This window comes from Silurus meridionalis, chromosome 1 (assembly GCF_014805685.1).
Source record: "Silurus meridionalis isolate SWU-2019-XX chromosome 1, ASM1480568v1, whole genome shotgun sequence".
In the NCBI taxonomy this organism is placed as follows: domain Eukaryota; kingdom Metazoa; phylum Chordata; class Actinopteri; order Siluriformes; family Siluridae; genus Silurus; species Silurus meridionalis.
Window position 1 is genome coordinate 7,987,439 of NC_060884.1, and position 27,417 is coordinate 8,014,855.

The 27,417-nt window shown below is 36.6% G+C and overlaps 3 protein-coding genes across 3 annotated transcripts; 1 reads left to right on the plus strand and 2 right to left on the minus strand.

Annotated features, from left to right (window-relative positions):
* Positions 1 to 1,502: 1,502 nt before the first annotated feature.
* Positions 1,503 to 8,774, minus strand: LOC124386229 (dTDP-D-glucose 4,6-dehydratase-like). The gene is made up of 12 exons (XM_046849938.1): positions 8,290 to 8,774; positions 8,113 to 8,179; positions 7,935 to 8,003; positions 6,994 to 7,084; positions 6,768 to 6,910; positions 5,448 to 5,546; positions 5,262 to 5,321; positions 5,101 to 5,144; positions 4,839 to 5,004; positions 4,355 to 4,410; positions 2,003 to 2,100; positions 1,503 to 1,881 (listed from the first exon to the last, which is right to left on the minus strand). Exons 1-12 carry the CDS (start codon positions 8,376 to 8,378, stop codon positions 1,814 to 1,816), a joined length of 1,050 nt encoding a protein of 349 aa, XP_046705894.1. The 5' UTR covers positions 8,379 to 8,774; the 3' UTR covers positions 1,503 to 1,813.
* Positions 8,775 to 8,863: 89 nt separating this feature from the next.
* gpr180 (G protein-coupled receptor 180) lies at positions 8,864 to 20,183 on the plus strand. The gene is made up of 9 exons (XM_046849925.1): positions 8,864 to 9,100; positions 9,340 to 9,480; positions 10,748 to 10,948; positions 14,938 to 15,118; positions 15,201 to 15,250; positions 15,412 to 15,569; positions 16,772 to 16,963; positions 19,309 to 19,386; positions 19,490 to 20,183. The coding sequence occupies exons 1-9, from the start codon at positions 8,962 to 8,964 to the stop codon at positions 19,640 to 19,642; spliced, it is 1,293 nt and encodes a 430-aa protein (XP_046705881.1). The 5' UTR covers positions 8,864 to 8,961; the 3' UTR covers positions 19,643 to 20,183.
* A 1,895-nt stretch (positions 20,184 to 22,078) lies between these two features.
* Positions 22,079 to 23,756, minus strand: sox21a (SRY-box transcription factor 21a). The gene has a single exon (XM_046849954.1). It carries the CDS (start codon positions 23,459 to 23,461, stop codon positions 22,781 to 22,783), a length of 681 nt encoding a protein of 226 aa, XP_046705910.1. The 5' UTR covers positions 23,462 to 23,756; the 3' UTR covers positions 22,079 to 22,780.
* Positions 23,757 to 27,417: the final 3,661 nt, after the last annotated feature.

Consider the following 27,417-nt stretch of genomic DNA (forward strand, 5'->3'; position numbering starts at 1 on the left):
TGTGTGTGTGTGTGTGTGTGTGTGTGTGTAACTGAACAAACCTGGACTAAACTGAGCTGACGGTAATCATTTCTGTTTTCTGTTTGTTCTAGTTTCTGTAGTTTATCTTTTTTCTCAGGTAAAGACAGACCAAAAAAAACCTATTCCCAAATCTTCTCACTATAAGTCTGCTGTGTCCATCTGCTCTGTGAAAACACCGCTGTGCTTTCTGTATTTGGTTATAAAAGCCAGAATCAAAGTGTCGCCAACAAAAATTATTATTTGTCTAAAGACTTTGATACAGATCACTGTTTATTATTCAAGAGTTAATAGTCTAATGATTAGACTCTAATCATTTTGTCAAGGTGTTGCATTTTTTCTCCTATAGATGGCAGTCAAAGACCACTAAAGCTGAAAACCAGGTTCATCCATCCAAATTGATGAAAAAAGCACGAATTCACAAATCTCTCTCTCTTTTATATATATATATATATATATATGTATGTGTGTATATATGTATGTGTGTATATATGTATGTGTGTATATGTATGTGTGTGTATATATATATATATATATATATATATATATATATATATATATATATATATATATTGATCTCAATCAATTTCATAAATGTTCTAATATTAAAGGGGCAAACATGTACACACAATAATATCATTAATCCAAACCTCTATGGAAGAGCAGCCTGAAGGAAGTCACATCTGAGGAAAAAACATGCTAGAAATATTTGAGTGATTCTGATGACATTAAATTGAGCCATTTTGGTCTCAAGCCAAAGTATTATGACAGACAGGCTACAGGCTAGGACTTAGGTTACATCCTTACTGTGATAAAACACAGTAGAAGTATATTATGTACTAGCTGCCATTACAAGTATATATGTGTTTTGAAAAGGGCCAATCCAAAGCTCAGGACCCATTGATGATGCTTTCTCCACACTGCTGTGAATATTTGGATTAGTCTGTCCTTGATGATTGTGGATGAAATTTTTTTGTCTTTTTAAATGCTTTAAAAAACTAATGGCTTTTTTCCCCATATAAATCTGCAAAGATTTTAAACAAACTTATTTCATGTTGTTGTTATGGTGTATTGTTTGTAGAATTATGAGGAAAATAATGAATTTTAATCCATTTTGGAATAAGGCTATAACTGAAAATGTGGAAAAAGTGAAGTGCTGTTAATACTTCCTGGATGCACTGTACCAAACATAAATTTACAATTAAAATTGGTATCAGAAATCAGGGGAAACACAATCATTTGACTAAAAGCACCCAAAATGCTTGACAGATTTAATTACATAATTAAGATATAAAACTAAAAACTAAAAAAGGACACTGTAAGAGGACTGAGTTTATAGTAATTATGCTCGATTGCCATAAAAAAGCAATCTCAGTATAAAATCCAGGAGATGGGAGTAACTTCAGTGTATGCATCAATGTAACAATAAAAATTTGTACAGAATCTAGTACAGTACTATAATGAAGACACCTTTACAACAGACACCTTTTTTTAATACTGATCTTTTCCTTTATTAAAGTATATATGGCAAGAATTCTTGACCATCACACACCCCTCTGTTGTTATAAAGTTTGAAACACAAACGTGTGCAGGATCTTTCTCTATGCTGAAGCACTACATTTTCCCAACATGTCAACACCCCTGTGTTCTGAAGACATGTCCACATATTGTTTAGCATAATAGTGTGTATAAAAAAATAAGACTTTAAAAATGGGACTGTATTCTTCACATTGTACCAACAAATATAAATATAAACATCATTCTGTGCATTAAAAAAATTACAATTTTCCATCATTTAACATCCACAAGGAAATTTTTCAGTGACTGCTGGCCAGTGGCTTTTGTTCTCTTCATACCATTTAACTGAAAGGAAAGCAAACATTAACAATACTTCAGCCATCTATAAAAACAGTAATTTATTTTGAAAATAAATAAAAAATGCTTTGAAAAAAAGACACAAAGTTTGAGCAATAGTTGTCCTTACTTGTCATTCTGATGCCTTCTTCCCATGGGATTTTTGGCTTCCATCCAAGTTTGTGCATCTTGTCTGAGATCATGGGGTATCTCAGGTCACTGACAGGTCTAAAATGTAATAAACATCAAAACCTCTAGTAATGTTTTATCTATCTATCCATCCATCCATCTTTTAAAGTTCAATTTTATTTGTATAGAACTTAAAACATTGATCATATAGGTCTAAATCTATGTCCCTTAAGATTTAGAGCACAATTTTGCAAGCAATGGTCGAAATGAACAAAAAAAAAGCCTTCCTGTAACAATAAGAGGAACAAACCCAGACTTGCCATTTGGGTAAAATACTGGGATATTATATTATTACCCTTCTACTGTTATATACTATTAAGTCAAAAGAATTGTGTTGGAATCATGTTGAGTGTGGGCACCAGTCTTGTTGTTTGCAGAAAGAGCTCCTAAGAACAAGTTTACAGTATCCATGTGATATTATCCACTGGTGATAGCATGAGAACTTGGACATCGTTTTTAAAAGTTTTGAGTAGAAATGTCTACACTATATGGCCAAATAATTATTAGACATACACACTATATTGGCAAAGGTATTGGGTCACCTGGTCATAAGTACGGTATGTGATTTTTGAGCATTGCATTCCAAATTTAGTCCCCATTTGCTCTTATAATTCCCTTCACTCTTTTGGAAAGATGTTCCACTAGATTTTGGAGTGTGTTTATGGATATGTGTGTTCATCAGCCTCAAGTGTGTTCCGAAAGGCAGGTGCTGATGTAGGTGAGGAAACCTGGCGTGCAGTCAGCGTTACAATTTATCCCAAAGGTGTTGAGGTATGAGATCAGAGCTCTATAGCAGACCACTCAAGATCTTTCTCTCCAAAACATGTAAACCAGATCTTCAAGGAGCTTACTTTATCCATGCAAAGGAGATGGTTTTAAGTCCAGGTTTAGATGAATTAGTCTTCTTAATGCACAAAATTACTAAGGAGAAGAATACCTTTCCATGCATAACAAACAAATCAAAAACAAACTTAATAACTGAGGCCAAAGCATCGAGATAACCGATGATCGAGATAAACGAAAATCAATATGGCGGCAGTATATTAACGTGCTTGAAATTTCTTTATGTACATGATGTGCGTTAATAAATGAGAATGTGCATGCACGTGTTTTTGGAGGGTTTTTTACACAACAGCGTTGCCGCAATTTGTTTGATGAAGGCATGCTATAAAAATACATACAGTACATGTTTATCTGTCAGGAATCCACCTGCCACGTCCACTTCGGCCCCCTTCAGCGTGTCAGGTGCTTTCTCGGCCGCTTTCTCTGAAGCTCCCGGCTTCAATCGCGCACATATGGTGCTCGTTTATCATCATCACCAGCTCCTATTTAAACTTCCACACTCTCACCGTCCGTTATTGTTGGTATATGTTGGTTCACGGCGGTCGTTGTTATCACGCATGCGTATCCCGGTACGTGTCTTCCCACCGGCACTCTCTCAACGGCTGCTCTTTTCTTCCCAAAGCCACGCCGCGCCCCTACTAACACTACGTACACTAGCACTAACTAACAGCAGAGATTCACCAGTATACAATACAACACCTGAAGCATCTGTAAGCCTTGATTTTTCCGCCACTTCCGCGAGTTCTTCTGCGGCTGCATCGAGATAACCGACGTTAAATGGCAAATTTTTCCCCCTTTGTGCTCGAGATATCAGGATTCAGTGACATGGAAAAGTCGACATAACCGATAAAAAATGCTTAGACAAAGCGAGAATTTGGCGGTTCCACTTCAAAAATGTCGACTTAATAGGGTTGTCGAGTTAACCGAGGTCGAGATAAGCGGGTTCCACTGTAGTTATTAATTATATGCAGCTACATAACTAGCTGCATATATACTCAGCACTGTAAACTGGTTCAAACCAAACCTAAGTAACTCAAAAAATTCTTATGAATATTATCAACTGTAATCCAGTGTTGTATTTTGTATGTGATTATGAAATGAGCTAAGGTATTTTGGAATTCGACACATTTAGATAATACGCCTAATTTTAGATGTATTCATGTTCTCAAATAATACATGCTCACATTCTCATTATTATTGTTATTATTAACAACAGTTAAGAGAGTCCCTGACTGCAAAAAAAATAAAAAATAAATAAAAAAGAAATACCTTCTTATTGTATTAATAGCTGTATAAATATCCTATAAAGATTTTTATATATATATATATATATATATATATATATATATATATATATATATATATATATATATATATATATATATATATATATACATACACACATATACATACACACACAACAAAGTACAAACACTTGTTTCATACACACCTGTCATCAACATATAGCAGCCAATCATCCAACTTGGCTTTGGGAGGATTTTTCACCTAGAAAACAGTGACATTATTATAATAATATATTAATGTTAAATGAGATGTAAAACATTTCAATTATTTTACATGCTTACACATTTACATCTCATTGTGTCAGTACACCTTAAAAAAGCTAGACATATTGTTACATTCTTATTAATTACAGTTATTGAAAGAATGAACAGACAATAAAATATAATAGATGAAGAGAAGCCTGATCCATGAAAAAGGAATGCTATTAAATTGTAAAGCAGATGGTGAGGGCAGACTAGTATTTCCTTAGTACAGCTATACCAGTAATAATATTTGCATTTATAGCCCCAAACATCACCAGGAACCCTGTTTACCCATGAATGGAATAACATTTCTATATAAAAATATTGGTGCTATTTAGATAATAAATGCTGAAAGGAACTCAGCCATGTAAAAGAGAAAGAAATTACCATCTTCACCAGTTCTCTCGCCAGCTGTACAATTGCAATTTCGAAGTTGGCAGCAATGTTGTAAATCTCTCCCATTATGCCTCTCTTCATGAGTATCAGCAGTGCCTCAGTCACATCATCGACATGGAGAAAGTGACGAGACTGGAGACCTGTCCCCTGAATAGTACTATATAGGAGAGAACAGAACTCTATTTGTTGGGTACAGAGTTCTTGTCATTTTAATGTAAATAAATATAAAATGTTTATGTACAAACAGTCTCACCATTTTTGGTCCTGTTGTAGGAGAAATAAAAATCTCGGAATAACCTTTATTAAAAAAAAAATAAAAATAAAATAAATAAATAAATTCGAAACAAAAATATCTGTTTGAGGAAATTCTCAAAGCAGCAGAAAGCACAAAATAAAATGCAGGACTTTACATACCTTTTCATGATATTGTCGTGGTCCATATACATTACTGCTCCGTGCAATAACTACGGGGAGCTGAAATATATACAGTGTAACGAAACACTGAGAACTTTGGAATAAATCAGCAATATGATAATAAACATAATACTGAAAATATAAAAAACAGTGAGGACACTATATTCACCAGTGCCGTTTTAATACCTGGTGATTGTTCCAGTAGGACAGCACGATGTTTTCAGCAGCAGCTTTTGACGTAGCGTACGGATTCGTAGGCCGTTTGGGGCTCGACTCATCAAAATACTACCAACAGAAAACAACCAGGATTAAATAGGTAACATTTCAACCAAGCAAAAGCGCTTAGAACAGTGTTGACTCATTAATGAAAGTGTCTTAGAGAAAACTGACAGCTTCATGTTCCCCATTCATATATCTCAAAACCTCATTCACATCACCCTCACCAAGAAAGTTCACCATTGCTTTCACTTCCTCAGAAGTCTGAGGTAAGTTTTTAAGGCAAAATTAAACTTTCTGAAGTAGTCCGGCTTTCTTCTTGTGTATGAAAAAAATTGTTTCATTAAATGACACTTTCAACCCAGATGCATTCCAGTGAAGTCCGTTTGGCAAAAGTGTAGCTCCTAGTGGATGTTTCGAAGTTTTGAAGCGTAAATCTGTATATATAATTAATCGATCGAATACGCCCCTTGAACTGTTTTTTCTTTTGTTTATAGTATTAGGTAAAACCAAGCTCTTACAAAATATTAATCATTTCTAAAATCTAGACAAGCTTACATTTTTATAGAGTTCGAAATGTCTCAAAGTTCAAAATACCCTTGCTTTGATTGCTAATCCTATAATTTAAATAAAGCATCCTGAATCACTAATTACTATAACTAACTCAGCTCTTCGAATGACAAACTATGTGCCAGGGAAGAAGCTTCTTTTAAATACATTTCCAAAGAAATTACATGTTAGTGTTGAAACAAAACTTTATATGCCACTAGTCACGTGTTTCCATCAGAACAAATCATGTGCTAATGTAATGTTTTCAATCAACAGGTTTCGTTTTTTTTGCCACACATCTTGGAGATTCGGTATGAAGGCTAAACTCGGATGACAAGTTGCATTGTATTCATGTCCATTAAACTATCTATATATATGTGTAAGGCTTGTATCCATTGCCAAAATTCCTCCTAATATTGACCTTAATGCGATTTAATCGATGAGAACGCTGTTACTAAACGAGTTAGCTAGCTGCGAACCAACATAGAAACTTTGGAAGCAAGCCAAATGTCAATATGTTGACAAAGTACACTTAGCATAGGCATGAACTAAACTTCTGTGGGTTCTGCAAATCGAGGAATGTTTGCATTAAACTTTGAGGTTGTTAATCCAGACTACTTCTTAGAGTGTGACTAGACAATAGCACAAGCATTAACCCAAAACAATTAATTAGCATATATTTGACTCTAAAGACACAAATTTAAGCTCAAAGGCCAACTAAAATTTATGTTTATGACTGACCTTGTCCAAACTGTCTCCATACACCTCATCGGTGCTCATATAGATGAACTTCTCAACTCCAGATTCAAATGCCGCTTTGAGTAGTACATTCGTACCAGCTGCATTCACATGCATGAACTGGGATGGATACAGGAAGGATTTCTCTAAGGGATAATAGAAAAACACTGTGCATAGACAGAACTAATAATACATTGTATTATGTAAGAATTTTTAAATCTTTATTTACCAACATGTGACTGAGCAGCACAGTGAAAGACAATGTCTATATTTTCAGTAGAAAAGAGATGATCGATGAAGTACTGGTCACATACATCTCCCTGTTGAGAGAGAGTGTAATTGAAAGTTAGAGAACAGGAATGTTTAACATCTGTTACAGCTTGTTATATGTTGAATCACGTGCCATTATAAGAAGAATGCAATGCAAAGATTTTAGCCCGGACAGATCCTTAGATCCTTTACTGAAGGGAAAAACAAAGAAATTTCTATACAGTAAGTTATTTCAGCAAAATTTGGAAACCTTGTGTATCTGATATCACTGCAGTTCACAAATATGATTATTAATCATCAGTGAATGTATACAGATCAGAAAGGTCAGTCAGCCTATTGAGACCTGGCACTGATCTACTAGCAAAATCACAGACTCTGCTACTGTGTAATGAACTGGGGAAAACTGTGAGCTTTGAATTTGTAAAAAAAAAATCGTAAGGTGAATGAGGACGGTTCAACTAGTTCTAAACAACACTCTACACATGGATCCAAAGTGCCCACTGTAGTCTGGCCTTTGCAGAATAAAGAATCTTTGTGGTAATTCCCAGTGAGAAAGCCAAGGCACACAGTAAGTCAGTATTATGCAATATCTCACTGAGTGTGCTCTATACCTGTGTTCTGACCCCCAGCTTTCTGACAAGCTGGGATATGAGAAGTGGGGCATTGGTCGGGGTTTCAGTTCAGGGTTACTGATCATAAGGTCGAGGGGGTTTGGATCAAGCCTCAGCATTGCCACTGTTGGGCAGGTGAGCAAGACACTTAACCCCATCAGGTCAATAGGGTGCCGTGCCATTGCTGACCCTGTGCTCTGACCCAAGCTTCCTGACACCCGGAATAATTAATAAAGTACTCAGTTTGTGAAGTACAGTTTGAACACAGCTCCCATGTGTAAATAATTACCTGAATGAATTTGTAAGTACTTGTGCTCTCCAGATAAAGGAGATTCTTCAAGCTTGCGCAATACTCCAGCTACAATAAAGGAGACATTTTTTTTTTATTATTATAGTGTTTTAACTATAAAAAGTGGCTGAGATAAATGCTCAACTGGTCAGAAAAGAAACTGAATGAGAAGACTTACTGAATCTACATTGATGATTCGCCACAGAGGATATCTTGCAGCCAAAAGTAAAATCAGATGTGATCCACTAATTGGGAAGAGTAAATGAGTATCGCAGGCCAATAGACAAAGTAAACAGCATCATTTATATCAATAATAATAAGAAGAAGAATTGAAAACGAATAAATGAGCACTTACATGAAGCCAGCTCCCCCAGTAACAAGAACAGTCTTACAAGCCAGCTGTGGGTTATGGCTGACAGTCTCGATATCCCCCTTTTCTGACATTTTGGTACAAAGGTCTTAATTTATATACATTTTATCATATTTTCACATGGTTCAGAGCAAATTATATCTTGCTCAATAAAGTTGTAGTTCGCAGGAAACTCTCTCTAAAGCTCTGGTGCACCATTTCATCCGATTCCAGTAGTCATAAACACATCACTGTAAGCTTCAGCTAACACTGTGTACAAGCTAGCTACGCAGATAACTATTTAATTCCTCCATTATGACGACACGAACATTTCCTTACTATAATTCAACCTTCGCGTCAGTTAATAAAGTTAAAAACGTCCAACCACGATACGCCTTCCAACTTTGGTATCTAGGAAAAATGATTGCAAGCAGTCTTTCCGACCGGAGTGAACGCTTTCCGGCAGCTCTGACACGTCTCATATTTGTCGCCAGCGTTGCCCTAGAGCTGTCTCCCCTCCTCCCCGGCATTTCCATTGGCTCGCCTGGTGCGCGCGCTCGCCCTACTGCTCACACGATTGGTCCGCGAGTCTGTCAATCAATGAGCTCAGGTGAAAGGAAGTCAGAGCTTCATTCATTGCGGAAAATAAATCGGTTTTTATAGGAAAGGGATGACACAATGTACGCGATTACAACGATCCTGATCGCTTTGGTGCTCAGTTTCTGTTCTGCCGATGGGAAATCTGTCTTGGGAGTGTTTCAGAGCCATACAGCGTGGGAAAATAACGGGCAATACATCACAAGGTTTCTCTACCATGGTGAGTGATTGGATTCCTTAATATCAACAATTTCAGTACTGTTATTCTGTATGCTGTATTTTTCTGTTTTGATTTAAATGTCAGGCACTGAGAATTGGGTAAATCAATTGTGTGCAGGACATGCTGTTGTGATTGCAGTTGATTGCTGTGATCTCCCTGCCTTTTTGGTAGGCTTATACCTAGAGAGCATGATAATATAGGTTAATATGGACACCTCTGTCCCTCTGTGGTGTGTTTAGGGGAAAGTGGACTGCTGTCTTACCGTCTGGAGAACGTGGCCTTGGCAGTGCACAAAGAGGCCAAACTTCTGCTGTTTCAGGGCATCGAGAGCTTTGAAAATCTGAGCTGTCTGGACAGAGTGTCAAAAGCCCAGTTTAAAAGTAAGTCCTTTTTTTATATTATGAAATGGTGCAAGAAATAATCTCTAGCTATTTGATATGGCCCTCTCCATAGAATCTATCGATCACAATATTTTGGAATTTGCTTGTATTCGCTTATTATTCTGGATTACCACTAAAAGACAGGGTGTGATATTTTACTAACACATTCAAATGCCCCATGCATACCTAATATATCCTTATGGTGTGTCAGTATAAGAGTTGCTTAATGACGACAACATCAAGGAAGTCAAGACAAGACAAGATGCTGCTCGACCAGTTGCCATTACCTTCTTTTGTCTGCTGAAGATCATTCTTTTCTAGTTAAATATGTTTATTACAGGTAACTCTATAAGTAAGAACATGACCTAGTTCTCAGGCATTAGTATCATTTATTTTATAACCTGGTTACTTTGTCATTTATGTGTGATCAAGAAAATCAAGACTCTGTATACAGAGGTACTGATACCGAGCATTGGTATTAAAACAAATATCCGTCCTGAAACATTGGAACTGTATTTAAGTCAATATTTATTTTGATCAGATCCACTGACTCTGACATCAGTGTCTGTTTAGTACTGATACCAGTGCTATACTGAAACTGTAAAGAAAAAAGTAGGTTCACTGCATTTCTATGAATATCACCAAACCTACAAACAAGTCAGCAGAGAAATGGGTACAGGAATGGTTTTGCAGCGATCATTCTGGTCTCTGAATTCCAACTCTATTAAAAACAAGTGGTTAAGATTGAATAGAGCACTCTACATAAACAAATATTAGGAATATTTTCAAGATGAAAGAGTGATCTACCATTCATTTCAAATTATCTTCTTACTTTTAAACTTTTTTGTTCATTTCCCCAAATACAATGTTTATGAGAACATTTCACTTTAAGCATGTTATACAATATTATCAAATTCAATTTTGGATACCCAAAAATTATTTCTTAAATTTTTTTTAGATGTTGAAGTTATCCATGAATAAGGAGCTGTAATTAAGATAATGGATATTATCTTAACTAATTATACAATCTATATAAAATGTATTATTAATTTGTCATTAATAATTCTATGATTTTAAGTTTAATTTGTTACAATTTTTAATTTGTTATATACAATTTTTTTTATATTCTGTAAAATATGTATTCTAATATTTATTTAAATATTCAATATATTACATATTTTATTTATTATTATTAAGTGTGACCTTGTGATTATGATATGAGTATTACATCATGTGTTAATTTGTCATATTTCTGATACTTGTTTAGTACCCCTGAGCACAGAAGAACACAATCAGACTATACCACAACAGGCCAGACCCCAGACCTGGCATGTGATGTATGCAGATCGTTACACCTGCCAGGAAGAGGAGCTTGACGGTGTGCTGGAGGATGTAGGATTTCAGCTCATCATGCTAAACCCAGACTCAGCAGGGAACCCAACGGACCACTTCAGTGCTGAGGAGGCTGGTAAGGAAGCTCTATCTTATAAAGACCATTGACACGTATACATGAAAATATATAGTATATAATTACAGTTAAAAATGATCAGACATCTAATAGATTGTAAAATAATTTTGTAAATTGCTATGTATAATTATTAAATAAATAATTGTATCAAATTATAAAGGGATATGATCTAAATATTATTTAAAGGAATTACAATATACATTGTTTTTGCTATAAATATAACATTTACAGAAAATATTTATTTATGATCAGTATATACAGTGGTGGAAATAATTAATTGATCCACTGCTGATTTTGTAATTTTACCCCATTACAAACAAATTAACAGTCAGGAATTTTCATGGTAGGTTTATTTTAACAGGGAAAAAAAATCCAGGAAAAAAATTATAAATATATAAATATAAATATATATATATATATATATATATATATATATATATATATATATATATATATATACATATATACATACAGTGGAACCTCGAGTCATGAGGGTTAGGGACCAAGACCGTCGCGAGTTCAATTTTCGCGACCTTTGATACGCCCTTCCAACCCAGTAAAAACCTAAAGAACACTATACGAAATATAAATAAAGTAAATAACACTATTTCACTTCATAACACTTAATTATTAGACTATTTTAACAATACTTTATGTAAATAAACAGCAATTACAATGCTTAATTAAAAAAAATTAAGTACAGGTACAGTACAGTATGCAGTAGAGAAGTACAGAAAATACAGTACAATACAGTACAGAAAATACAGTAATGGGTACTCACTTTATATAGTATGCTGAAGTGTGTTTTAATGAGATAAACCTTGATTAGAAATGTTAAAACTAGCGTTTGAGCAGCTCATGTTGCTCACGAGCCGATCTGAATGAGAGTCGCCGGTCGGAATGAAAGTCGCGAGCATGCGAGGTTGCGAGCACTGAGGCCGCGAGCTCCGAGGTTCCACTGTATAATGATTTTGTATTTGATTGAGTAAAAAAAGTATTTGATCCTATAGTCCTTGCCATTTAGAAAAGTACTCTTAATATCAACTCATCAAATTGGTGAGAAAGTTGTTTGGTGGAATAATTTGAAAATGGAAGAAATACAAAGTGAGTTTATCGTCCTCGCTCTGCAGCTCCATGCTAAATTTCACCTCATGGAGTAAGGATGATTCTGAGAAAGGTGAGGGATCAGCCCAGAATTAGACATGAGGAGCTTGTTCATGATCTCAAGGAAGCTGGGGCCACAGTCACCAAGAAAACTATTGGTAACACACCAAGGTCCCTCTGCTCAAAAATGCATATGAACAGGTCTGTCTAAAGTTTGCCAATGAACACCTGAATGATTCAGAGAAGGCTTGGGAGAATGTGATGTGGTCAGATGAGAACAAAATTGAGCGCATCAACTGGACTCTCTGTGTTTGGAGGCAAAGAAATGATGAATATGACCCCAAGAACACCCTCACCACTGTCAAACATGGAGGAGGAAACATTCTGCTTTAGAACTGTTTCTCTGCTAAGGGTACAGGAAGACTTTACCACATGAAGAATCTTGGATGAGAACCTTCAGGCTTCAGCTAGAACACTGAAGTGTAATGGATGGGTTTTCCAGCATGACAATGACCAAAAACATATGGCCAATGCAACAATCTGATGGTCTTGTAGCCCATTCCAACCTTGTGCAGGTCTAAAATCTTGTCCCTGACGTCATTTGACAGCTCTTTTGTCTTTCCCATGGAAAACTACTCTGTTAAAATAAACCTACCATAAAAATTCTAGACTGTTTATTTCTTTTTTAGGGGGTAAACTAAACAAAGTAAACAAAATCAGCAGGGGATAAAATAATTATTTTCCCCACTGTAACCAGTTTATGTGTATTTTTATATATACACTATATTGCCAAAGGTATTAGGTCACCTGACCTTTCCTGCTATATGTGGTTATTTTCCAAACTGTTACGACAAAGCTGGGGGCACACAATTGTACAGGACGTCTTTAGATGCGCTATAATACAATTTTGCGTTCACTTGAACTTGGAAACCCAAACCTGTTCCAGCATGGCAATGCCCCTGTCCACAAATTGGCTCCTTGAAGATCTGGTTTACATGTTTTGGAAAGGACGATCTTGAGTGGTCTGCTATAAAGCTCTGATCTCATACCTCAACACCTTTGGGATGAATTGGAACACTGACTGCAATCCAGGTCTCCTCACCTACATCAGTACCTGTCTTTCATAATATCCTTGTGGCTGATGAACACAAATATCCATAAACACAAAATCTAGTGGAACATCTTTCCAGAAGAGTGAAAAGAATTATAAGAGCAAATTAGGACAAAATGTGGAATGCAATGTTTATGTTTAGAAATCACATACCGTACTTATGACCAGATGACCCAATACCTTTGGCAATATAATGTACTTGTATACGGTATGTATATATGTGTGTGTGTTTGGGTATATATAGTGGTGTGAATTCTTGATTTCTTATTTTTTTGCATGTTTGTCACACTTTAATGTTTCAGATCGTCAAACTAATGTAAATATTAGTAAAAGACAAGTGAACACATGCAGTTTTTAAATGAAGACTACATGGCCCTGTGTAAAAAGTGTTTGCCTCCTAAACCTAATAACTGGTTGGGCTATCCATCTATGCAGAATTGTTGTAATTCAGCCACATTGGAGAGTTTTCGAGCATGAACCGCCTTTTAAGGTCATGCCACAGCATCTCAATAGGATTCAGGTCAGGACTTTGACTAGGCCACTCCAAAGTCTTCATTTTGGTTTTTCTTCAGCCATTCAGAGGTGGACTTGCTGGTTTGTTCTGGATCATTGTCCTGCTGCAGAACCCAAGTTCGCTTCAGCTTGAGGTCATGAACATCTCCTTCAGGATTTTTTGGTAAACAGCAGAATTCATGGTTCCATCTATCACAGCAAGTTTTCCAGGTCCTGAAGCAGCAAAACAGCCCCAGACCATCACACTACCACCACCACTACCACCATTACTGTTGATATGATGTTCTTTTTCTGAAATGCGGTGTTACTTTTACGCCAGATGTAATGGGACACACACCATCCAAAAAGTTCAACCTTTGTCTTGTCAGTCCACTGAGTGTTTTCCCAAAAGTCTTGGGGATCATCAAGATGTTTTCTGGCAAAACTGAAACAAGCCTTTATGTTCTTTTTGCTCAGCAGCAGTTTTCGTCTTGAAACTCTGCCATGCAGACCATTTTTGCCCAGTTTCTGTCCTATGGTGGAGTTATGAACACAGTAATCAGGCCTGGGTGTGGCTAGAGAAAGTGAACTCAGGTGTGATAAACCAGTTTTAACAGGGGGGCAAACACTTTCTTTCACACAGGGCCATGTCGTTTTGGATTTTGTTTTCCCTCAATAAGAAAAACCTTCATTTACAACTGCATGTTATGTTCACTTCTGTTATCTTTCACTAATATATAAATTAGTTTGATGATCTGAAACTTCAAAATGTAAAACAATGCAAATCAGACAAACACAAACACTTTTTCACACCACTGTGTGTAAATATAGAAAATGTCTCTCCTCTATTCCATTGGCTTCAAATTGTGAGATTCACATAACTCAATAAAATCAGCCTATAACACATGATAATGGATAGGATGGTAATATACTAGAAGCTGCTGCTAAAAAAAACCAAGCTGCTGCTAAAACATTACAGATAAGCTTTAACTGATGCAAAACAGAAAACAGGTATTCTGTGCAAAACATGAAACAGTCGTAAAACAAGCTGTTTTGGGAAATTTGAATGTGACTACATAATACTTTTATGTAATTTCCTGACAAAAGCCTTTGCCCAAAGTCTGCCAGTGCGACTTTTCACTGGAATTGAGAGGCCTCTTCAAGTAGCTGGATATTCATAAGATATTGTGCTGTTTTGCCTCTTTTATTTTAAAATGTGTCTCATAATAAAGTTATTGTAGAGAACAGTATGTGACCAAGCTGGTCCTCTTGCTGTCCTCAGGTTTGCACAGCTTTTTCTTCATGCTGATTCTGGCCTATTTTGTGGCCTCCTGTATCTACATGCAGCCTCTGTGGCAGGCTTTGTACAAGGGAGGTCCCATGCACACAGTCCTGAAGGTCCTGTCCACAGCTCTGTTCCTGCAAGCTCTGTCTGTGCTCTTGAACTACATTCACATGGCCAGGTGAGACTATGACAATAGCTGTGCATTCTGTCAGAAAATGTGCTTTAATTCCTCATACTGTTTATTCACGTTTATTCTGCAGGTATGCTAGAGATGGAGTGGGAACACCTCTAATGGGCAATCTTGCAGAATGTAAGACTTCCTCTTTATGTCTCCACATCATTAACTGTTAACAATAAATAGTGTCAGCATTTATTAAATTCATCAGCATGAGAGAACCAAGTATTTTTGTAAATAACATTTGGACCACTCTTTAAGTGCTACTTGCTCTGGTTGGATGTATTTCTGTGTAGTCTGTGACATGGTGGCTCAAGTTCAGATGATGTACATGCTGCTGAGTCTGTGTATGGGCTGGACGCTGAGCCGAGGCAGGAAATCCCAGAGTAAGCCACTACAGTGGGACTCCTCTCCCGCATCCACTGCTCTTGCTCTCGGAGGAGTTATCACACAGGTCAGACTACAGCCAGTTGGCAGCCAGTAAAGAAATGCTTTGACCAAAATTGCTCTTGTTGTTCATTGTTTAAATTAGATTTCATGAACTTTTTTGCACTTTTCAAAGAATGTAGGTTTGAATGCGAAAGGTTAAAAATGTAAAATATGATGCAAGTTATCATTGCTTTACTCCTCAGCACGCATTATGACTCCATTTCAGTATTGCGACTCTTAAATTTCCCCTGTTCTTATTTAAGAATCCTACATTTGACATGTATCGGTGCTATCATCCTAATGGAGATTTTTAGACAAGATTTCTGCAAAATTGCCTGCACACTGTATAGTATTTGGGTTATTGATACCTTCAGCAATAAGTGCATGGAAAAATTACTTTTCACAGCAGAAAGCTCAAAGAATGTATGCATTTGTATATCATGAGGGATTTTATGCAGGAGTGAAGGTAGACTGTTGATGTTTTAATTCTCTTTAGCTTTTCTTTGAATTTATCTTAATTATTAGCAAAGTACAGTGAAATTCATTTTATAATTCTATAATATATATACTGTGTATGTGTGTGTATATGTGTGTGTGTGTATAGTGTGTATATATATATATATATATATATATATATATATATATATATATATATATATATATATATATATATATATATATATATATATATACGCACGTGCCATAATTTTTTCCACCTGCCATAATTTCCCATTTTCTTTACTTCCAGGTCATTTCTCAGACTTGTCTATCCTCCACACATTATATCTAAAAATCTAAAAAGCCTTATTGCCTTGTTTTCTACAACACCGTTTTAAAATAATATACAGTAAAATCATCATTTAAGAAAAGCTGCAATTTGTGGCAGTAAATATATACACATATTTACACCTATCAATGACCAATTATCTGGAAATTTAGCATGTGTGTGTGTGTGTGTGTGTGTGTGTGTGTATGTAATACTATAATATGTGGTACTTAAAGATGCCTATAACAATCTAGGTAAACAATTTATTTTTGCTTACTATTTAGCTTCATCATATAATTATCACATACTGTGGGTATGTAAAGTATAGTTAGACTATAACCCATAGATACTACCTGAATTTATTAATGCAGTTTGTAGTGTGTACATAAATGTTACCGACTACACTGTGATTATTAACAAACTTAACTCAGTTTATTTTTTTTGTACTTGTGATCCTGTAGGGAGCGCTGCTGATCTGGGAGCAGTTTGAGGACATGGAGCATCACAGTTATCATGGTTATAACGGTTTACCTGGGTTACTGCTGATGATACTGCGTGTCTCTCTCACACTGATATTTGCGTCAGTATTGTACCAGATTATCTCTGCAGAGCGGAGCACGCTCAAAAGGGACTTCTATCTCAACTTTGCCAAGGTAAATAAATTCGGCTTTATTTCTAAATAAGTTGAGATTCTGATTCACAGAAGTCTGCTTGAAAATATTATGATCATGACATAGTCGAGAAGGTTCCCAGTAACTGTGTAATGGGATTTCTGAATAAGAAAGTGCTAACATTAACATCTGAATCAGCATCTTCGGTTCCTATATGTACTTGTTGAACATCTCATAGTTTAATAACTTCATATGCATTCTTCTGGGATGACTTTCATATGGATTTTAGTGGTTGTGCCCATGGGACCCCATGGAAGGGGAGAGGCACTGATTTTTGGTAAGAAGGTTTGCTATGCAGGGTGCATTCTAATGTACCCCAAAAGTGTTCAGTAGGGGTTACTTTGGCAAAATGGACAGACTCATGTCATGCTGAAACAGGTTTGGATCCCTCAGTTCAAGTGAAAGGAAATAAGGTTACAGCATCCAAACACAATATAGACAATTGTGTGCTTCTAAATTCATGGCTATAGTTTGAAGAACCATGTGATGTGGTGATCAGGGGTCCCAAAATCTTTTGGACATATAGTTTATTAAATCAGTCAGATCGCCATGACCTCCTGAACATGGATTTAGTGGGGCAGGAGAACATAAATGACAATATGGCCTCAAACAAAATGAATTCATGAAAACAGAAATTGTAATGGTACCAAAAATGGCTACTATTTTTAGAGTGAATTTTTGAGTAAGCAGTTGAATGTACAGTGAGTGTAAAACATTTAGAAACACCTAGTCCTTTCATCTGGTTTTAGGACCTTTCATCACTTTTTATGATACATTCATTTATTTTTTTTGGTTTATATGCAATTAGCTAGAAAAAGGGCAGAAACAGACAAAAATTGGACATTGAATGTCTAGAAGAAGGTTCTGTGGAGTTCAGGCACAGTACATCAGTGAGACATTGCACTCTATACTCTAAATTTGAGTTGTGGAAATATCTCACATTGCATTCCAATTATTTGCTGTAAATCGAGATCTCCTGTTAACATGTAAAGTTCATATTGTGTAGCCTCCCTAGTGCCATTAAAACTCTCTGATTCATCAAGGTATGGTGACTTCTGAAAGGTGTGCTGTGGTATCTGGCACCAAGGCATTAGCAGCAGATCCTTTAGGACAGTGGTGTGAAACTGTCATAAAGAGGGCCAAAATTAAATGATGGGTCTGAGTCGATGGCCAAACACAATCTACATTTAATGAACAAAAAGACAGAAGATACAGAATTAAGAGCACAAATAAAAGCAGTACATTCTGCTCTTACATACAGTTGCATGGGCGAGATGCTTGGCATCTTTTTCTTGGCTGTCGTTTCATTAATGTTAATAGATCTGTGCTGGGGAAACTCTCAGGATAGAGAGAAGGTGTGCATCAGTGAGACGACCCCTGGGTGTGCTTATGTTCTTCATAGCAAACAAAAGATGCTCACACAGATATGTATAAGAAATTCGAGCAGCCTACAGGTGGAGATCGACCATCATTTCTAGGATAAAGCATATAAACTGCGCAGCCCCCCAGAGTCAAACTTTGCCAGATATAATAGCAATATGATATTACCTCATTGGCTGGATTTGATGGATCCATGGACCAAAATTCGACCAGGGGTTTGACATGTCTGCTTAAGGTCTGACAGGTTGAGAAGGGGTCCGTTTGTTAGACTTGTTTGTCCAGCACATCCAATGCCTCCAGCTTTATCCCAGACATCAGCATTAAGTTTTTCAGCTATTTGTGCTACAGCAGCTTCTCTGTAGAACAGGAACACACATGCTACACACAGTGTGATCATTATGTTTCCCGTTTACAGGTTGGCCTTCCTTGTATTATTTTTCTCTGTCAGTGATTTTATTATTATGGCTGATTGTACTGTATATGGCACACTGCAGATTAGGCATACGAGATCAGTATTTCCTATGTCTTTATTGAATGACTAGTTTTATTTGTCTTTCTTTACAGATTTGCACTTGCTATCTTCACTTGCTTTCTTTATTTTATATTTAATAATGATGATATAATTAATAGCATTATTATCAAACAGGCTTTCACAAAGATTCCTTTTTGTGTGTAATTAAAACATTATCAGTGAATACAATCGCAATAACTTAACGCCTCTATACATGAACTAACAGCCATATTTTATTCATACATAATGTAGTGTGATAATTGCATGAATTGCAGGGTTTTAATAAAAGAAGATATTTCCCTGAGATTCGTTCTAGTTCTTTTACACTACGCTGAGGTATCATATGGGTGAGCGATTAAAGCTTCTGTATTTATGCCTTAAAACCTATGAATTGTGAATTTTGTCATGTTCTTAACTAAAAAATGTGTTGTCTCAGGGTTGTTTCCTGTGGTTTCTGTGTCACCCAGTCCTGGTTCTCCTGTCCATCTTATTCAGTGAGCATCAAAAAGAAAAGGTAGGAGAGCTACCTGCACATAGATTTTAAGAAATGTAAGAAAATAAAGTAGAATATTAAAAAACCGAGCCTCATGTATATGTTTTTGCTTGTTGTGTTTTAGGTCATCACTATTGGTGTGATTCTGTGCCAGTCCATCTCAGTGGTTATCCTGTATAGGCTATTCCTCTCTCGTAGTCTTTACTGGGAAGTGTCATCCCTGTCTTCTGTGACACTCCCCCTTACCATGTCCAGAAGTCAGCGGGGACGATTTTGAAGAGCAGTGCTGACGCTACACTATTGACACCTGCTTATAAGGAGCACGGGGCACTCCATGCCGCAATGGTGGCGTGTAGAGGCAAAATTACGTGCATTACCATATGCACATGGTACTTTGAACATATGCATAATATTATATGCAGCGTTGCAGGATGGATATAAGGAACAACTGTGGAGCCCATCTGAAAAATAAGCTCCTGTATGATGTATTCAGATGGACATGCAAGACTGAGTTTTTCGTTGCAGACACACGCATTTTTCATTATTTAAATTTTTTTTTGAAGGAAATAGATGATTGCTATTTGCAAAGGTCATTTTCTTTATATTTGCACAACTTTATCGATCTCATTTAGATTTATTTTTCAGTGGTGTACCTACGAAAGGTTCCCAACAGATGACCATTTTAAATGAAATATCAGCAGCTCTGTTACAAGATATATTTTACTGCAGGGGTTTGGTTTCACTTGTTGCAGTAAAATAGTCTCAAAATAATTCACAAAATAATAAAAAAATACAATAAAAATATTCAAGTTATAACATTTCTCTATCCAACTAGGAATCATTTCTATGTTCATTGATACGAGTGGTCTGTTCTAGGAAGACAATATGCTCCAGACACAGGACACAAAGGCTCCCGAATGGATTGATGAGAATGAAAATAATGCAAATCTAATGCTCTTTACAGCCACAGTCTCAACCCCAATGAAAGAAAATGTGAAGATTTTAGTGATTTTGTTATTATTATAATTTCTTCCTGCACTACAACTTGAGTCTTCTAAGCTTCTATAACTATACAATCTATAGCATTGACCACTGAAGCTGTTTTCTGCTTTTGTTTTGGCACAACATTTTTACAGACACTTTGTTTTTTTTCCTGCTTTTATTTGTTACTTTTATCTCTTTAGACAGCACCGAGACATATAGTTGAAATAGTTCTACAGTGCGGCTCCTGGGTGTGATTTAATGTGTGAACTATTTTCTCTAATGGGCAGGCAACGTATCGAAAGTTTATTCTAACCCAGGCTATGATCAAACTGTGACCCTTAATGAAGGTTACTAGTTCACAAATATTATGGAATCCCACTAAAAGTTTTGTTATTAGTTACAGCAAAGATTGACAACAAATCTCTGGTCTCTTATTGAAAAGAAAAATACATGAATAGACTTTTTGACTGTATTGAGCAATGTGGTACATATGCATTAGCATACAGAACTAATAGGTGCAAGCATGTTTCTTTTTGTTTTTTCAAATAAACTAAAATAAAGATGCCAATGTTCGTTGCCTACATGTCAACAATGAATGTGGTTTGATGTTCATTTTCACAAGTGCCTGAAATGATAATCACTTTGCCGATGGAAAAATGTTTTTGTTCTGTTTATGATGAATAAAAACAATACATATTGATCTGTTGAACTGGGTACGCTTCATAAGCAAAGACTATTATAAGTTGAAATAAATGTTATTTTTAAAAGGGCTTCTGAAACCTGGCTTGTCCACAGGAGTGCGCTATGTAGCTGTTGTACAAAAATTAAAGCATGTCAGATGGCCAGCTTATTGGATGTTAAACAATCCATGAACCTGGCTTTTATAACTGCAGATGACTAAAAATGTTTGTATGCTTTTTTTGTCATTGTCTAAAATCTCTAAATGTTCAAAATACAAGTTACATGTTCGACAAGCCAGATACTGTCTATAAAAAGAACAACAAAACGTTGGAAACATAGTTATTAGTCTCTGAACAATCTTCACTGAGGCAAATATATTGATGATTTCTTTAAATATAAACCGAGTTTAATTATATCGGTTTAAAATTAACTGTGCAAGAAATGTGCGCATGAAAGGAAGTTAACATGGCACTTGAATGGGTCTACTCCACTTCTCTAAATAATTTATTGGACATGTCTTCAGGATCATTAATGTGGAAGGGAGGATTTCAGGATTATGTTGTATATTAGTTTCTGATGTTCTATAATGTATTGTAATAGATTGTTTTCTTAAATGTTTATTTCATTTGATTCTGATGGTAATTAGTTAAGAAAGCATTGTCAAGTTATTGTATTTCATAGTAACTAAAAAAACAAAATAGAATTTGATTCTGAAGGAAAAACCATTAAACCAGTTTCTATTATGTGATTGAAACCATTAAAGATATTTTTCCCCCTATTTCACAGGTTCCCTGATTTAAATGTTTTCACCCCAGGGCTTCACTTCACTAGCTGGTACATGGACTCAGGGGGATTGATAACCTGTGTTCTAAAAGATATCCCCCGAGGAGGGTTAGAATGAAATTATACTCGTATGTCATGGCATGTCAAGCCTAGCTTTAATGCCAAAAACAGAACCAGATCCCTCTGTTACATTTCCAACATAACATTGTGTACGAGACTTTACTGGGGCATAACCCTGCATTGTAAAAAGAACTGATGGACTATATAAGACTTTGTATTTATTACATTCTTTATGTACATTACAGTGATGAAATCAAGTTGCAAATGCAGACCTCTATATGATTAAGTTCAAATGGGAAAACCAAATGTGAATAGTAATAATAATAATAATAATAATAATAATAAAATTTATGCATCTTAAAAGTCAAACCAATCAGGCAAAAACTTGATTGCAGCTTTAATTATAATACATCTACCAAAATTCCTCAATCCTACTGGCTTTCTTTAAATGACTAAGATTTACTTCTTCTTATTTATGCAGTTGCTTTTCGGACCTGTGCAACCTTTGCATATGACAAATAAAATCCAGTGTCTAATTGTCTGTAAACTAATAGAATTTTCAACCACTGTATCTGATGGAAAATAGAAAAATAATAATTAATAAAAAATAAATTCATATTGTCAAACTTTAGGGCTCATTAGAGGTTGTTTCTTTGGTAAAAGGGTCTACATTTCACTATAAATATTGAATACAATTGTTTTAATGCTTCATAAGAAGTAAAAGAATTGTGGATAACACAGACAGTTTGATTATTGTTATTATTATTATTATTATTATTATTATTGTAAAATATAAACGTACACCCTAAAGCTTGGGAGATGCATGACGAATGCATGATCCAGGTAAAAGCGTTGTTTCCAGGCACACTGAGGGAAAGTTTAAGAGTTTCAATGCGGCTTGTGGCGCCTACAAGGCCGCTGTAAAAGCAGAATAAGGTTCGTGCAGAGTTTTGCGCATCCCCGGTAAGAGCACATAGGCTAAAGGAGGAGGATGAGGAGCTGAAGGTGTCCACGCCGGGTAGTTACAGGGCATCATGTATGTAGGATTGCCCGGAGAAGGGTGCGTGTGCGTGGCACCAAGGAGTCCCATTCTAGGAAACGCAACAACACGTCCGGAATAGTCGAGCGACGCGTGTGTGAACGGGTCTGACATTTTGGAGTGTATGTCCAGGTAAGGGTAAGGGCTGGCGGGGACTGAGTGACCGAGGAGCGCCCTGGCGGCAGCTACCGCGGCAGCAGCAGTCTTTTCAGGGTGGGTTAGTACACCTTTTAGGGCGTCCTGCTCCCCAAAGTTATACGCCACGTTACACTGATATCTGTCCTTCTTCACTGAGGACTTTGGCTTGCGCCGCGGTCTGTACTTGTAGTCCGGGTGCTCCTTCATATGAACCGCGCGGAGACGTTTGGCCTCGTCGATGAAAGGTCTTTTCTCCGAGTCGGACAGAAGTTTCCACTCGCCCCCGAGCCGCTTGCTGATCTCGGAGTTGTGCATCTTCGGGTTGTCAAGGGCCATCTTCCGTCTCTGGGCCCGCGACCAAACCATAAAGGCGTTCATTGGTCGTTTGACATGGTCCGTTTGTTTGGACATGTTTTTTTTCTCCCCTCCCCAACTCTATAAATACGATTCAAACGCTGTTATTCCTGATGTAGAAGTGAGAAACACACATCAGCACATCAGAGCAGATAAAAAACCACGCTTTTATGTGGCGGGATAAATTAATGTCCCGTGGAAATCGCAGTGACTTTCCCCAAATCCATTGAGTCAGCACTCCGAGAAGTAAGGCAGCTGTTAGAGCACATAACCAACAAACAATCACTTGGGTGTGGAGCTGCTCTTCAACAGGTGCTCAGGGCTCAGTAGGAGCTCTGTCGAGAACTGATCCGTTAAGTAAAGGGAGACTTCAGAACCTCCTACTGAGACGCGCCCGCCGGTGACGTCACACGCGCCTTGTTCTCACCTTCAGGCCAAAAAACGTCGCACAAAAAGTTATCAACCCAAATAAACACCAATGGGACAGTGTGTGTATGAGGACTGCATTCACCACTGTCTATTCATTATAATCCCAAATAAACACCAGTGGGACAGTGTGTGTGTGTGTGTGTGTGTGTGTGTGTGTGTGTGTGTGTGCAGACTGCACTACCTAACTAACTATACTATACTATAACTAACAATGTTAAACTATATTATATTAGTTAGTTAGAGACCGTCCCATTGGTGTTTATCCATTATCATTACTACTTACTACTGTTATCTAGGGTAGATAGATAGATAGATAGATAGATAGATAGATAGATAGATAGATAGATAGATAGATAGACATATACTAAAGGTATAACATTAGTTAATGGTGATGGTAGTAAATAAATAGTCATAGGCAATCTTCACACAGACGTCCTATTCGTGTTTAATTACATAAAAGCACCTCCAGCACCAGTGGGAGCCAACAGGAAGAGACATGTTTTTATTGCATTTACAACATAATCTTCATTTGTGTTCATCTCATAATTCCAGTATTGATGCCAGGATGTAAACGCAGCATGAGAGGAGCACTTTTTGATTAAAAGATGATGATGATAATGGTGATGATGATTGTATGCCAAATAATTCATCATCAGTCATTATATTCCGGTTGAATGCGCCTTCTTTCTTAAAACCAAGAATGGAAGTTACATTTAAATCTTTAAAATAATTAGTAAAATCTAGATATTGTAATTCTATCGAAAGAAGTATTGAGAAATGCAGTATATGTTCTTATGTAAAGTTTTTAATGAAACAGAACTCCTGATCCAGTAAAATCATCTTGTATGGACTATAAAACTACAAAGTCAGAGGTTTTGTTTTGATTTGTTTTTCTTTTGACAGATCTATGTTCATAGTTGGCTGTCCAGAAATGCCAGTCTTATAAAAAAACAACAAAAAAAAAACCCCAGAGTGCTTTTGGGATTTTGATATTGTCGATCTTAAAGTTAAAAAAGAATGTGCTAAAAAAAATCAAATTGTTTTATTTGTCTAGCTTTGATTTTACAACATTGGTATCACAGCCGATTTGTATAAATTCATGTTGATGATGATGGTTGTTAAACTAATAGTGTTCATTGTTTTTACATTGATTTTGTTTTAATTTCACACATTTGTAAATGATAGATTATATTACAAAAACAAAAGTTAGGATAAACTGCCTTTAAATTCCTACCTTACATGGCATGTTCTTTTGATTAGCAATGGAAACATAGTGACCCCGATCCTGATAAAGCAGATATTGAAAGTGAATGAGTGTGTATCATCCCCAAGGCTGCTGTTTCAAGGCAGCAGATCTGTGAGGTAAACCTTTTGTTAGATGTGTTTCTATTGTTCCATTAAAATAAAATAAAGAGACGGAACACTAATGAAAATATATTTGCAGGTAAGGAACATTTTCACTGTACAGAGGAGCAGACTTTGAAAATATATATTTTTTATTTGCAGGATGTGACATAAGAGCTTTTTGGCCTTATGTATAGCAAGGAACCACCGAGTCTTGAGCCAAGTGTGGATAACACCAGAACGATACAATAAAAGGTAATCAAAGAGTCAAATGACTCTAAAGTCCACTTTGCTCCACCCTTTCCTTTTCTCACTCTCTGTGGATCTTAAAGCTGGGGTTGCATGGGTGATCTGAATTCTCTCTCAAGGATAAGCTCATTTAGTGTTTAAAGAAAGTCCTTTTGAGGAAAGGGAAGGAGCATTGTATTCTAAAAAAGGCTTTCATTGCTCATCATTGAAGAGGGCCCCTTCTCTTCGGACAGCTGTGCATTCCCTTTAACTATTCACAGTGATGTAACCATGGTGCCACAGCTTACGGTATTCCGTGCACTTGCATTTAGACGAAAAGTGCACACAAGTAAACATTCAGGGAACGGGACTGATTTAAACTGAATTGTCCTACATGTTAGCCTTGACAGGAACACACGATAAAACGATTTGTACCATACTCCCAGTCTGCATTTGCTCATGCACTTGCCATTTGATATGCATTATATGTGATTAATAAGTAAATCATACAAAGCATTTTGTAGTAAGACACTGCCGGCTTTGCTCGACGTGTCAGCTCTGATGTGCTTCCTCCCACTCTGGTCGTCTCCCTCAGTGTCCTCCTCCTCAAGCTAGAATCCATCTGATATCACAAGCTGTTTTGTTGGATGTTTTTTGTGCTCTTCAATGAATCTAATGATTGTGAAAGGAGGGATGAGGACAACTTGAATGAGAGACAAAGATGGTCACACTGTGTGGCTAATGCCCTGAAATTTGTGCTGCTGGTGAATGAGGACAATAGGATTGAATGGCAAGACAATGACCAGTGCTCTTTGTCCACTCAATTTGTCTTTGGTCTTTTGACCTATTCACATTCATCGGGAGCTTTTTGAAACTTTGCTTTGGAAGAAAAAAAGCTGCTGAGGGCTGTTCTACTCCCAAGTCGCAGTTTTTCAGTGAAGAAAAAAAGGGCAGGGTGCAGAGGGATCCTCATTTATCAGCAAGGCAGCAGGATTTAAAGAGCTCAGGGCTCAGGGGCCTTAGGAAATAGAAATTGAAAAAGGAAGAATGGAATTGAAAGGCAAGTTGTGTAGGCTTCTAATGTTTTCTTTATGGTTGTTGGAACACAAACTGCTTATTTAAATATTATTTTTCCATCCACACATTTTAAAAATAAAACTGAAACAACAAAATTTTACATTTATTTTAAAAGAAAATGCATTCTGTAAACCATTTAATGTACGCAAATATTTAGGGACATTGAAAGTATACGTATGACTAAGGCCTGGTTTATACTTAATAAGTTTGTGGACATCTAAGCATAGGATTTGTATGTGTTTTCTGAACAACCCAGTCCACATTTACTCCCCAATTGCTCTTATTATATCCTCCACTGTTCTGGAAAGATGTTCTACTAGATGTTGGAGTGTGATCATGGACATTTGTGCTCATTTAACCACATGGGTGTTAGTAAAACCAGGAACTGATGTAGGGGCAGGAGGCCTGGGGTGCAGTCAACTTTCCAATTCATCCCAATGGTGGTTAACAGGTTTGAGGTCAGAGCTCTATAGCAGGCCACTCAAGAGCTTCCCCTCCAACCCATTTAAAGCATATCTTCATGTAGCTGGCTTTGTGCACAGGGGATTGTCTTTCTGGAAAAGGTTTAGGTCTCCTAGTACAAGTGAAAAGAAAATGTAATGCTTCCGAAGACATCCTACACAACTGTTTCTTCAACTGTGGTACTTTTGTGAATATAGTGTATTAGCAGTGTGACACAGAGGAGTATATTAGCAAGTGTTTCATGCAAAGACAATATTCTGTACTTTTGAACAGTACCACACAAGCAAACTGCACGTTTTGCATATCTACCAGCCATTACTTTGGTGGATGGAGATTTGAAACTAGATAGGAGCTGGTTTTGATTCTTTAGTATGTTTATTGAAGGGATTCAGAATTATATCAAATACAAAATACCTTTTGTCAATTTATGATTCTTAAACTGACTTATAAAACCCACCTTTTTTTTTTGTTTA